Source organism: Tarenaya hassleriana, unplaced genomic scaffold (assembly GCF_000463585.1).
Source record: "Tarenaya hassleriana unplaced genomic scaffold, ASM46358v1 Cleome24, whole genome shotgun sequence".
NCBI classification, from domain to species: domain Eukaryota; kingdom Viridiplantae; phylum Streptophyta; class Magnoliopsida; order Brassicales; family Cleomaceae; genus Tarenaya; species Tarenaya hassleriana.
In genome coordinates, this window is record NW_010965696.1 from 1475856 (window position 1) to 1486738 (window position 10883).

Below are 10883 nucleotides of genomic sequence, written 5' to 3' on the forward strand. Positions count from 1 at the left end.
AGAGGATGATGACGACGATGGTGATATTGCTCACCAACAGTTTGATAAAATTCCTCCTCCTTCATCTCACTCCTGAGGCATATTTTCTCTATTTTTTTTTTTTGAGACGCTCCTTACCATCGTCTTCTCCTCCATGGAAGGTATAGTTATGAAGCTCCCGTCGTTCAAGTTCCTCGCCCCTACCGTTGTCTTCGCCTCCTTCACCACCAATCGTCAGAGTTCCTACGATGTTCGTCTCTTCTATGCTTCCTCTGCCTCCGCTTCCATTGCCGCAGATTCAGAAACCACCACCACCGCGATGTCGTCTCGTCGTCCGTCATATACGACAGTGCTGCACCCGTTTTGGCCTTAGTTTTCGGATCTAGATGTTGGAACATGAAATGTTATTCTACTGCCGCTCTTCTCTTCAGTTTCTCATAATCGTTTTTAGATCCGAGTGATTTTCTTCTCAAGCATTCCTTCTCCTCGCGTCAACTTTGACCAGCTTCGATCTGGTTTGTCTCTTCGATGCAGTAACGCGAAACAAGTAGCTTCTGGATTTGGGATGCTTTATCGATTTCTCTTTCGATGTGTATTCCTCCGGTTTAGTTGCTGATTAGTTCGTGTGTGCATCTGATTTTCTTCTTTTTTAAATACATCTAGTTTTCTTTTCCATGATCTTCTTGTCATTGACATGGCTCTGTTGCAGAGTTCTATGTTCGTTGCAGTTTCAAATATAAATTCTGATATGATTTTCTGGTCGGCATAGTTTCCGATTCTGATTTGAGCCAAATTATTTGGTTCGTTCTGATTTCTCGGTTGAAATTCATTGTTTCACCGATTGATTTCTCATTTCTTTTTCTATTTCCGATCGATGATCATTCCGGTCGTGTCTTTCTTTTTCGTTCTGATCATGTCTTCTTTTTCTTCCGATAGTCTTTTCTTTCCGATCGTGTCATTTGCTCTTCGATCCTGACGATTGTCTTTGTTTAGCCGTGGTGGCTTCCTTCATGAGTGGAAGTTCGTTTCTTACAATGGAGGTCCTTGATGAATATGCTATGATGATTTGGTGTGTTCAAGACGGAATTGGTGTGTTTCAAGATGGAATTGGTGTGTTCAAGATGGAAGTTTATCACCTCCATCTTGCGGGGGACTATTAAAGAATATTAGGGTTGTTAGAATATTAGTTTGTTGAGGTTGTTAGTATTTTTGATTTTGTATTTTATATTTTATTTTTACTATTTGATCTTTCTATATAAATACTTTGTATCTCTGTTACTATGTTACTATGAATGAGAATCAGAAAATTATTCCAAAAACTCTTCTTTCTTTTTTTATTCAAAAGAAATCTTCTCCAAAATTGCAAGAGGAGTTTTGATGTGTTGTTGTTTAGTGTTTTATTGGATTTATTTTTTTTTTTAACAGAAGACACAGGAGGAGGAGTTGAGTTCTAGAGAGTTGTGTACTTTCGGCTTTGGTACGTTACATTGGATGTAAGAATCTATGGATAATGTTGTGCATATCAAAGAAAATGCCTTTCTTGAAGTATGTTGCCTTTTTGAAGAAAACATATTCAATCCTTATTAAAACGGCTTTGAGATTATACGATATGTTCTGTTATTAGAACAAAGAAGATTCACAAATTTGCATCATTATCTTTGGATGGACGTTCGAATGTCTTGGAACCCTTGATTCAAAATACCTCATAAAGTCACAATGTATTGTCCGAAAAGCTAATGATGATAGAGTTTGAATTATATCAAATATATATTTGGCCTGCAATGGTCTTCCTGTGGGACCCATGTCAGACGGCTGTTATTATAACTAAATCGATAATTAATTAATTATTCACTGTGCTGATTAAAATAGAAAAAAGAAAGAAAGTCCTCTCTTTCACACCTTTCGTTTTCTCGGCCTCTTTAAACATGGTTGAGGGGGAATCTTGGGTTTGACAACTCAGTAGCATCCTTTAAGCATCCAATGAAGGTCTGTTTGCCTTTGCTTTATGACCCTCCCTCCCTCGACCTCTCTCTAATTCTTTCTCGTCTCTTTGTTTCTCTCCCAGTTTGATTTCCTCGATGTGGTGATATACCCGTTTGTATCCTGAGCTTTCTGGTGAGAATTTTCGAGGAATTTTCTAGGAAAAGACACTTCTTTTGGGTCATGGACTAATGGGTTTGTGTAAAAACGGAACTTTGACCATCTGGGTTTTTACCATTTTTGCCTTGGAGATGGTGGTTGCCATAGATTTGGCGGAGGTTTTATGGTGATTTTTAGTTTTGGGCTTTTTGGGAGGGAATTAGGGTTCAAGGTATTTGCTTAGGATTACTGGCGTGAAGAAGACATGGAGGAGATAGAAGAAGCCAACAAAGCTGCCGTAGAGAGTTGTCATAGAGTTATTAGTCTCGTTTGTAGAGCACAACAAGATCATGGGTATGGCAGGGATTTGGTGTCTGAAACTGAGGAAGCTGTGTTCAGGTTTAAAAGAGTTGATTCTCTTCTCAGCAGCAGTGTGGGTCATGCTAGGGTCAGAAGAGCCAAGAAAGTGCAGACCCATTTGTCTCAGAACATTTTCCTCGATCCTTGTCACCTTAGAACAGAACCTCCATCCCAGAAAAAAACACAGTTTCTCCGGTCTGGTTTCCATGAACTGAGTCTGCTGCCTTCAGATTCCCTCAGTTTAGGAAACCTGTCTTTGGGTTTGAGCTCCAATGCGAAAGGTCCTCTTCTACAGCTTACCCAGCAGGCGAATTATCACAACTTGCTTCATAAACAACAACAACATCAGCAGCAGTTACATGAACGGTTGCATGCTCATCAGCAGCAGCAACAGAAACATCAGGCTGAGATCTTGCTTAGGAAGTGCAATGGTGGGATAAGTTTGAGCTTTGATAATTCCAGCTGTACCCCGACAATGTCATCCACCCGGTCATTTGTTTCTTCCCTTAGCATAGACGGTAGTGTGGCTAACGTAGAAGGAAAGAATTCCTTCCATCTGATAGGAGCTCCGTCTTCAACGGATCAGAATCCACAGCCCCTTAAGAGAAAATGTTCCGGGAAGGAAGAGGAAGGAAGCATCAAATGCAGTAGCAGTAGCCGATGCCACTGCTCGAAGAAGAGGTCAGACGCTTGTTTTTTTGCGGTGTCTGGTCTGAAGTTTGGTGCATTTCATGCTGCTAACTGACAAAGCTTTTCGCTTTCTTGACAGGAAACATAGAGTTAAGAGATCCATTAGAGTGCCTGCAATCAGTAACAAGGTTGCAGATATACCTCCTGACGATTATTCTTGGAGGAAATACGGTCAGAAACCGATCAAGGGCTCTCCTCATCCCAGGTAGAAAAATTTACTGCATAAATCTTCGAGAGATTACCGAAAGAACGAAGACGGTTTTCTGAGAAGTAACAGTGGGGTTGGTATTTGCAGGGGATACTACAAATGCAGTAGCATGAGGGGTTGTCCGGCCAGGAAGCATGTAGAGAGGTGTCTGGAAGATCCGTCGATGCTTATGGTCACTTACGAAGCGGAGCACAATCACCCGAAAATGTCATCGCAATCTGTAACGACGTAAGCTTCTCGTGGAGGCGAAGGTTTCCTCTGCAACTCGTTGAAGTTGGCTCGATGGGTTTTAGTTGCTGCAATCAAAGCGATGAAATGTCGGATTACGACAAAACTATCCTTTCCATCATTCAAGCATTCGATGTTTTATCTTTCTTCTTGTTCTTGCTTCAAAAGCTCGATGGTTTACTAAGCGAATTGGATATGGCTTCGTCCCGATTCGGTTCTGCTCTTGGCCGTTCGGCTGGGTTCTCTGATGGCTGTAAGCCTGTAACCGAAGCCGAAACTGAACGAGGGTTGGATCATATCGTAGACAATAGACATCCAGGGTCGGTCCATGGCGGAAGGTTTCTACGCGCGAAGAGATGGAGCCTGGCCTCTACTATCATTATCGTACGGCTGTATCCTATTAAAATATCGTAAGATGATTTATGTTAGGTATATAGTTGATGGTTATAATGGATGATTATATAATCGATTAGAAGAGTGGAAGAGTTCTGATTATTTGAAGAAGTTTGAAAATTATATTATTGGTTTTAATTTTTTTTATAAAAAAAAATCATGAGAATGATGTCAAATATGGTAACCCAAAAACGTATAACAAAGAGGAGAAGGAATTCGAACAGATACATGCTCAATGCTTTTCGTCATGTCTATAAGGACCGACCTGGTGTGTGTGTGTATATATATATATATATATATATTTCATCATTATAATGAATCCAATGATGTAATTGTTTCAAAACATGTAAATAAAAACAACACATCATATCCAAACTTAAATAGTTCAATCGGTGAAATGGATTGCAAAACATTTATTCCGCCCCAAATTTGAACTTCAAATTTGGAGAGACAACATATATTCCAAATCATCCACCTGACTTCCGACATTGGAATTAGTCAGGAGTAGACGATACTCGATTACAAAAAAAAACCATCATTTGTTTTTTCCTAATCCACACTCTTCCATGATAGATACACCAGATATGAACAAGTTATAAGAAATGGTCAACTTTGATCGAATCCAGACCTCTGTTTTTCGATTCAAATGTTATCCGATTTCTTCGGATTTTAGTTCTTACACTCCTTAGATAGTCTACTTTGGTATGTATCGAAAAGTTTAAAATTTTCGTAAATTTATTATCCGAAAAACTCATTATACCTCGTTGCTATCGAAACAGATTATAACAACGTTTAGGTTCTAAATCATATTTTATTCGAAAGAAAACTCAGTTTTACAGGATTAGATAGCCATTAGAAACCTCATTCAATGATTACACAAATGCAAAAGAAATGGATAAATTTCATCGATTGTATCAAAAGTCATAGTGAAATGAATTGAGACTAAAAGCACAACCAAACACAAGCCCTAGCATGGCATCCATATATCCACGTCCCATTTGTCTCATCATCACTACGTACCAAGGTTCTGTATCCCACGCCATCGATCCGCGTACTTATCCTTTTCACCAATCAGAATCAAGCTTTTTTGCGCCGTCTCCTTCACGTCCGACTATTTAAGCCCGAACATTTCCGTTGCTTCTCATCTTCTTCCTCCCCGAATCAGTTTTCCTCCTACATCTCGCATTCAGCCTTGGCGGTCGAAGATTCGGTTCCTAAGTCCTAGATTTATTCGAAGCAGTCTTAGTGATGTCGGCGGAAGAGAACAACGCGACGGCGGTTGTGGATGCCGGTGGTGCTGACGCGGCGGCGAAGGCCGGGAAAGGGAAGAAAGCCAAGGAGGTTAAAGCGAAGAAGCCGGTGGCGAGGAAGCGGAGTGCTTCGACTCATCCTTCGTACGAAGAGGTGTGGTGTTTGATTCATTGATTTATTTTTTTGAATTTCGGATCGAGCTTATTTGGATCATGAGATCAGGGTTATTGATTCGGGGTTTTGATTTTGTTTCGCTGTGTTGCGCGATTGCAGATGATAAAGGATGCTGTCGTGACGTTGAAGGAGAGAACTGGATCTAGCCAGTACGCGATTCAGAAGTTCATCGAAGAGAAGCACAAGCAGCTTCCTCCCACCTTCAAAAAGCTGTTGCTGCTCAATCTGAAGAGACTCGTCGCCGCAGGGAGGTTGGTGATGGTCAAAGCATCCTTCAAGCTTCCTTCCGGCAAGTCTTCTGCGCCGACGCCAGCGTCAAATTCTCCGGCGAAGAAGAAGAAGACGACAGCTGGGGTTGTACCCAAGCCGAAGGAAGCTAAGGGGTCTAAGAAATCGGCTGCGGCTAAACCCAAGGCGGCTGCTGCGAAGAAGCCTAAGCCCAGTGCTAAACCCACATCGAAGGCGGTGGCTGCTGGATCTAAGACGAAGAGGGCTGCTTCGTCGAAGCCCAAGTCCGTGGAAAAACCAGCAAAGGCGGCGAGGACATCGAGCAGAGCGTCTCCGGGAAAGAAGCCGGGGGCTAAGAAGAAAGCTCCGGCAAAGACGGTGAAGTCTCCAGCGAAGAGGGCATCGGCGAGGAGGACGAAGAAGTGAAGTGGATAGTGTGAGGGCTTCTCTAGGGTTGTAATTTGTAAAGCTTTGTACAATTGAACGATTCGATCCTAAGAGGACTTCTCATTTTTTTTTGTTGGTTTCAGATGATTATTGTTTTCTAATTAAATGTTAAATTGGGTTCCCACCGAGAGTGTGTATTCTTTTTAACTCTATATAAACTGGGACTTCACCATTCACCAAAAAAAATTAAAATAAATAAAAATAAAAATAAAGGTTTGAACGGCTCCAGACATCTTTTGAAGTTTGCTATACATGAGACAGTAGTACTATGATAATATACAAAAAGAAAAAGCTGCAAGTATGTGATGATCAGAGTCATCCACCGCAAAACAACAACAAAACTTCATCACCATCATCAAACTCTCACAACACCAACACACCAAAGAACAAAAATGGAAAAGACAGTAACCAACACTTCCACTGCACCATGGCAATACCCTGAAGAACAATTGCATGGACATTCCACTATCACTATAAATAGATGATGAACCAACCCAAAACATGACAATTATATGTTGCAAGAAAACAAGGCAAGGAAACTATTACTTGTTACTTACCATCATTTTTAAGAGTCTGAGAAGTTGGCAAGGCAGGCAAGGACATCTCTGCAGATTTAAGCAACCCATTAAAAAAGACATACCCGTTATCGTATCGGAATCTGGAGTGTAAAAAAGGTTACCGGGAGCACAGAGAGACAAGGAAGACATCGAGGATGAAGATGGCCATGGAGCGGCTATGTTGTCTGTTAAATCACATGTAAAGCTATAGCCTGTTGTGTTGTCAAATATCAAATCTGCAGGATAGCTTCTGAGAAGACACCCTACATACATACATAATACGTCACACGGTCAACCAAAAGTGAACTAAAATTAGTCCGGGGTGAGATGAATTCAACAATGCTAACCTTGTTGCATTCCGTATGCTGCTTGTCCTCCCATAGGAAACCCCATGAAACAGAAAGGAGAAAAAATTCTATGAGGTGGATGGAAAGACAATATATTTAGCTCATTCGTAGTGATTTAAGGAGAGTATAAGTGAAACTAAATAATTACCTTGGACACTAAAATCTTTGAGATCAACATCACAAAGCTCATAAATATTTGTCATGACACCGCCTTTCCTTAACATGGAGCCGATAACTGTGGCACAGACTATGGCCTGCTTGTTTGTTATTAGCATTTGGTTTTGTATCCCAGAAATGTATGCATTCAACGAGCTGCAGCAAGAAGGGCTCGGAGCAGCTACATTCCGGCAAGCGTTAATAACTTCTGTTGGCTGATTAAACTCCAAGGGACAAGCTACAACCACAGTGTAAGCCTCAGTATTATTCCACTAAAGCAATGAAATATATCAAAAGCTTCTGAGACAAAGATACAAGATTGATGTTCAATACCCCTGTTAACTTTGCATGAAGACAGTATTCGGAATGCAGTATTTGCAATGTCTGCCGGGAGCTTCCTGGAAATGTATGAATACACCACATTCTTGCAATCGTTAATTGCGTTGACATTGTTTGACTCCCTCCCTACGGGAATTCTATCACCATATACCATTTGGTTTCCCGAAATCTCAAGTGCAGCTTCCATTATTGCAGGTTGACAAACCGGCCTGCAACACTCCTTGAGAGGATCAACAGTGCTACATGCATCCAGTAGTTTGCTGGTATTGACTAGCTTTTCAAAGGTCTTAACATCTTTAACTGGACAAGAACCTCCAGTTAGATTTGATGATGTTACAGAGCAAAGAGAAGGTATACTCATATTTGCCCTTCTGCTGACCAAGATACTAATGACATCTGAAAAACAATCTGAAGCAACTGCATCCGGCAGAACCAACTTCTCTGATTTGGCATTGTGTTGCCCCAGGAAAATATGAAGTAAACTAGCAAACTGTGGACAGCATATCACATTCCCTACAAGCGCAGCAAATGGCTGGGAACAATCAGATGCAGTTCTGTCCATAATGCTTGAAATTGCTGAAAAGTCCGCAGGACATCTCCCTGTTAAATTGGGCTCATATGTATTAGGAAAGGTAGGGTACATGGATGGTGTCCAAGGCGCAGCAGGGGATTCATATCGGGGGATGACAGATGGTGACACTTGTATAGGATCAGTTGGTCCAGTGCCAGGTGGATTTGCCAACTCGGAGGTCGAGGACATGTTACTAGGCTCATGAAGTTTATGGGGTGCAACTACATCCTGGAAGCTTGATAACCAGATGATAAATAACAAGAACCGATGAGCCAGACTGCCTGAAAGAGATGAAAGCGACCCATTAGCACTCATACATTCATACATATATGTATGTACTCCAGACTATAGGGCATGTTCCTATAAAATAGGAAACCTATTACACAAGCACATTATTTGGATAAAAAAGAAACCTATTTCTCAAGCAACCAGAATTCTCCTTTTAAGTAAAACCTGGAATCAATGTTGCCATTGCTTAGGGAAAACATTGTCAAGATATGACTGACAAATTCATTTTAATCAAGCCAAAATAATAATAGCAGTGAACTGTGGGTGACTACGCCAAATTAATGTCATAATCTTTCTTGTGATTTTCGGGTGAAAAAATGGAAAACAGGAAAGCATGTACTTCACCAGGTTCGTATCTATCACACAAGTTTCCACCTGAAACTTATGAAGAAAGACAACAGATGTCAATCTTACCTTTAAGCCAACTAACAGTCTCAAAAGATTCCATTGCTAACTAGCCCTCTGGCACCATTTAATTTCATGAAAGGTAAATACAGTAGTGAGCTAAAAGCCGTGGCAGTTACAACCCCTGGATAACACCCCCATCACCTCGAGTGTAACAATAAGTTCACGAGTCAGAACCTTTCATGAAACCGTGCACAGAGAATCAACCATAAATAAGTGAGCACGGTTCAAGAATAGGAAGTGTGAACAGGAAAGCTAGAAGCAATGAGTAGTAACACATTGAAATGATTTTAAGGTTCTACCTATGAGGAAGCACAAAATAGATAAAGGTTCAACCGGTTGCATCCCTGAGTTTCATCCCTCTTCACCATTTGCTACCCCCGAAAACACAAGAGCCAAGCAAACCGACAGAATAAAGCCAATTCTAAGTAATCTCATTGCAAGTTTAGCACATCGGCACTTCACTAAAAAGATGAATCCTAGTTGTTCTAGAAATGACGAGTCTGAACACCATCAATCAGTGCGTCTTAAGATAGCAATTGGCCTCAACGTCATTTTCATATCCTAAAACAGGTCCTTGGGGCCTTACATTAATACTGCCTTGAATTCAGAAATAACTAGTGTCTTGCCTTTGTTAACCAGGCTTTCTCAAGGCTAAAGGCCATATAAATGGAGGTAGAGGCAGAAAAGAAAGCTCCTATGCTCAGCGAATGCACTGCAATTATCTTTAATCACTATTTTCCTGCCAATCACATCGATTATTTGCCCAGCAGACTGCCTTTACCACGAAACAAGCAAAAATTAGGATCTTTTAAGTACCCGACCAACTATTTTTGTGATGGAGATTAAGAAACATAAACCACCAGATCAGAAACACATACAAAACGTTCAGTTCTCTTTGTCCATTTCTTGCACTAATGTAAGGACCATAGCCTTTTGCATTCAAGAGAAAGGGTAAACCCTTTGCTGGAAACTTCTCCCAACTCGCTACAGTAGTTAAAAAGGAACAAACATGACCCAAACAATTTCTATGCTCCCTCTTGTCAGCCAAGAGAACCCTTATCCCAAAATCAAACATACAAATGAAAAACTCAGGCTTCCCTGCTAATCCGATCCAAGAAGAGATGCAAAAGCTAAATATAAACTCCATCCAAAACAAAGCAGAAAATGTACCCAATCCTTCTGGGCCTAATATCTTCCAAAACTTCCCTAAGCTCAAATGGACGACAAAGTATTCACACGGAGATCAATCGCAACAAAAAATTAAAAAAAAAAAATTTCGCCGATTATTAGCCTTACAAGTCTCAATAGGAGAAGAGCAACCAGAAGAGGAAGAAGAAGAAGAAGACGAAAGTACCTGGAGATTTCAGCATCGCCGGAAATCAAATCATGACGGAAAGCAACAAGGAGAATCGAAGGGAGAAGCTTCCAGAAGAAACCCTAGAAATGATCAGATTCAGCATAAGCTTCTCCTCCAGGAGAAGAAGTGAATTCCGCGGAGAGATTAACACAACACTAAGATGAACCACACAAAGGTAGAGCAAAGGGAAAGAACTGTGTTTTTAACTTTACCATCCTCGCTTAAGGAGTTAACCCACCTGATTTTCTCTCTCTCTCTCTTTTTTTTTTGCGTCAATTTTTTTTTTGTCTTTTTACCAAATATTTTTTTTATTCAATATATAGATTTAATAAATTTGGTTCACTTTTTATTTGCTTTTGGTTGAGAAATATTTATTTCTTATTTTTACTTTATCAATTTCTCGGTTATTATTGTGACTTAAAAAATAACACCAAAGGTTGGATTTTATTTAATTATAATTATGCATGAACAGATTTATTTTGGGTTTATATAGAATCGAAAACGCTTTTCTTACAAAAACCATAAATTTTATTTTAGGTCCAAATCGTAATAAAATTCAGAAGAAAAAAAAAACAACGGAAAATCGCCAAGAAACTTTGTGATCTGCATCTTCCGCGGCGCCATTGAAATGCAGAGAGAAATCTGAAGGATTTGATCTGCGGGTGAAAAGGTCCTTCCTTTGCATTCGATAACTCATTTGCTGAAAACGAGTCAGTGTTTGTTACTTTGGCAGCAAGCAATCAAACGACGAAGCGTAATCATATCTCATATAACTTGTTTTTTTTTTTTGGGTTTATCACGGTGCAGTACGTTACATGACAAA

The 10883-nt window shown here is 40.3% G+C and overlaps 3 protein-coding genes across 4 annotated transcripts; 2 read left to right on the forward strand and 1 right to left on the reverse strand.

Moving 5' to 3' along the window:
* The first annotated feature begins 1887 nt into the window (after positions 1–1887).
* Positions 1888–3728, forward strand: LOC104815833 (probable WRKY transcription factor 21). Its single transcript, XM_010544404.1, has 3 exons — positions 1888–3099; positions 3188–3313; positions 3404–3728. Exons 1-3 carry the CDS (start codon positions 2324–2326, stop codon positions 3546–3548), a joined length of 1047 nt encoding a protein of 348 aa, XP_010542706.1. The 5' UTR covers positions 1888–2323; the 3' UTR covers positions 3549–3728.
* Positions 3729–4866: 1138 nt separating this feature from the next.
* Positions 4867–6119, forward strand: LOC104815834 (histone H1.2-like). The gene is made up of 2 exons (XM_010544405.2): positions 4867–5341; positions 5462–6119. Exons 1-2 carry the CDS (start codon positions 5186–5188, stop codon positions 6014–6016), a joined length of 711 nt encoding a protein of 236 aa, XP_010542707.1. The 5' UTR covers positions 4867–5185; the 3' UTR covers positions 6017–6119.
* Positions 6120–6239: 120 nt separating this feature from the next.
* On the reverse strand, positions 6240–10273 carry LOC104815835 (uncharacterized GPI-anchored protein At1g61900-like). Of its 2 annotated transcripts, none has more exons than XM_010544407.2 (7): positions 10058–10273; positions 7431–8288; positions 7090–7335; positions 6942–6959; positions 6717–6857; positions 6595–6642; positions 6240–6475 (listed from the first exon to the last, which is right to left on the reverse strand). In XM_010544407.2, the coding sequence occupies exons 1-7, from the start codon at positions 10071–10073 to the stop codon at positions 6393–6395; spliced, it is 1410 nt and encodes a 469-aa protein (XP_010542709.1). In that variant the 5' UTR covers positions 10074–10273; the 3' UTR covers positions 6240–6392. The 2 variants fall into 2 exon arrangements, with proteins under 2 accessions (XP_010542709.1, XP_010542708.1); XM_010544406.2 differs by lacking the exon at positions 10058–10273 and adding an exon at positions 8710–8839.
* Positions 10274–10883: the final 610 nt, after the last annotated feature.